The following is a 1,513-nucleotide window of genomic DNA, read 5'->3' on the forward strand; positions in this document are numbered from 1 at the left end:
CTAACTCCTTCCACAAGTCGGCCTTAGATCTAGCAATCGCACCCCTTAACTCTCTACGTTTATTAGTCCTTAGTTCGCCCCAGAGGGCCCTCAACTCCTCAGGAGGCACGTTTGCGCGCGACCGAGTTCGTGTCACCCTCCTTCTGCACGCGTTACAGGAACGGCGGAGCTCCGAAATCTCCTCGTTCCACCAATACGCATGTGGTCTTCTCGGAAGTCCTTTTCTCGGCATACTGGCATCGGATATGTCCCGCATTACCCGATCCAAGTTTAGGGCTCCTTCATCGGCGTCTCCAGGGCTCTCGCTCCACGCTGCAAAGACGGCCACTGCCTCCATCAAATCAGAGTTCACCCTGCTGGCCATCCATCTCGGGAACGTCCGTAGAGCAACTCTCCCGGTCTCTGGGCCCAGGATGGAGGTCCCCAACCTCATCGTCACATAGCGGTGGTCCGATAAGGATTCCACCTCCGATGCAACCCTCCATTCAGATATTTTCCTGGCGGCAGAAGGCGACGCTATCGTCAGGTCGACCCTCGAAGTTCCACGGGGGTGCACACAGGTCGGCTCTGCTCCCTCGTTTATGACCTGCAGGTCCAATGTGGCTAGCCAGTTCAGAAGGAGATCCCCCCTTCTGTTTCGGCCGCCCCCGTCCCACGCGAGGGCACGAGCGTTGAAGTCGCCCGCGATGACAATTGGACGACCCAACGCACCCGTCAGCTTTCTTTCCAGTTCACTAAGGTCCCTGAGGAACTCTTCTTCGTCGAGGCTGGGAGGAAAGTAGCAAGAAACCACCACAGTATCCCCCCAGTCTACCGCCGCGAACCTCTTCCCTCTCCAGAGGGGCGAGCAAGGTATTCTGGCCTGCGACCATTGCCAGGTTATGGCAGCTGATGGCGGGTTGTCCGTGGAAGACAACCATCGTCCATCATCCGGGATCCTGTTAGGCTCGGAGATGGCAACCAGCCCCACACCAAGCTCACTGCTCACTCTTGCGACCATGTCCTGCGATGGTCTAGACCGATTGACATTAATTTGTGCCAGTCTAGCCATCGCAGGTCTCCATCGCCTCTGCATCGTGTGCCCCCTCACTGGGGGTCGGAGCTCCCCGATCAGCTCCATTATCACCGCCCTTCTTGGCGGCCACTTTCACCCCCACTTCATTGTCCCTCCGTCCTGGTCCGTTGAACGGTACGCACTCACTTGCACCCGCTCGGTGCCCCGAAGGGAGCCCTCTCCCCGAGCATACCGGACACTTCGGGGGTCTCCGGCATCCAGCGGCCTTGTGACCGTCGTCACCCCCACATTGGAAGCACCACGTTGTGCGGTCCATGTGGCTCTGGCAATTGGCCCGGGTGTGCCCCACGGCAAAGCAGCGGAAGCACTGAAGCCTCCGCTTTGCCAGGGGCACCACCCCACCCTTAGTCGTCCTTCACCTAGTAGTTTGTTAGCGTACATCAGGGGGCACTGGACCCAAACAGCGTTCAGGCCACCCCTTCCGGGTCTGAGGGGGCC

The 1,513-nt window shown here is 59.3% G+C and overlaps 1 protein-coding gene across 1 annotated transcript; it reads right to left on the reverse strand.

The window, feature by feature from the left end:
* Positions 1-42: 42 nt before the first annotated feature.
* Positions 43-1,120, reverse strand: LOC108760024 (uncharacterized; the record flags this gene model as incomplete). The annotated part of the gene is made up of 1 exon (XM_018505797.1): positions 43-1,120. A coding segment is annotated over exon 1 (1,078 nt), but the record flags the coding sequence as incomplete, so codon positions are not given.
* Between the last annotated feature and the right edge of the window lie 393 nt (positions 1,121-1,513).

Source organism: Trachymyrmex cornetzi, unplaced genomic scaffold, assembly GCF_001594075.2.
Source record: "Trachymyrmex cornetzi isolate Tcor2-1 unplaced genomic scaffold, Tcor1.1 scaffold2113, whole genome shotgun sequence".
NCBI classification, from domain to species: Eukaryota; Metazoa; Arthropoda; class Insecta; order Hymenoptera; family Formicidae; genus Trachymyrmex; species Trachymyrmex cornetzi.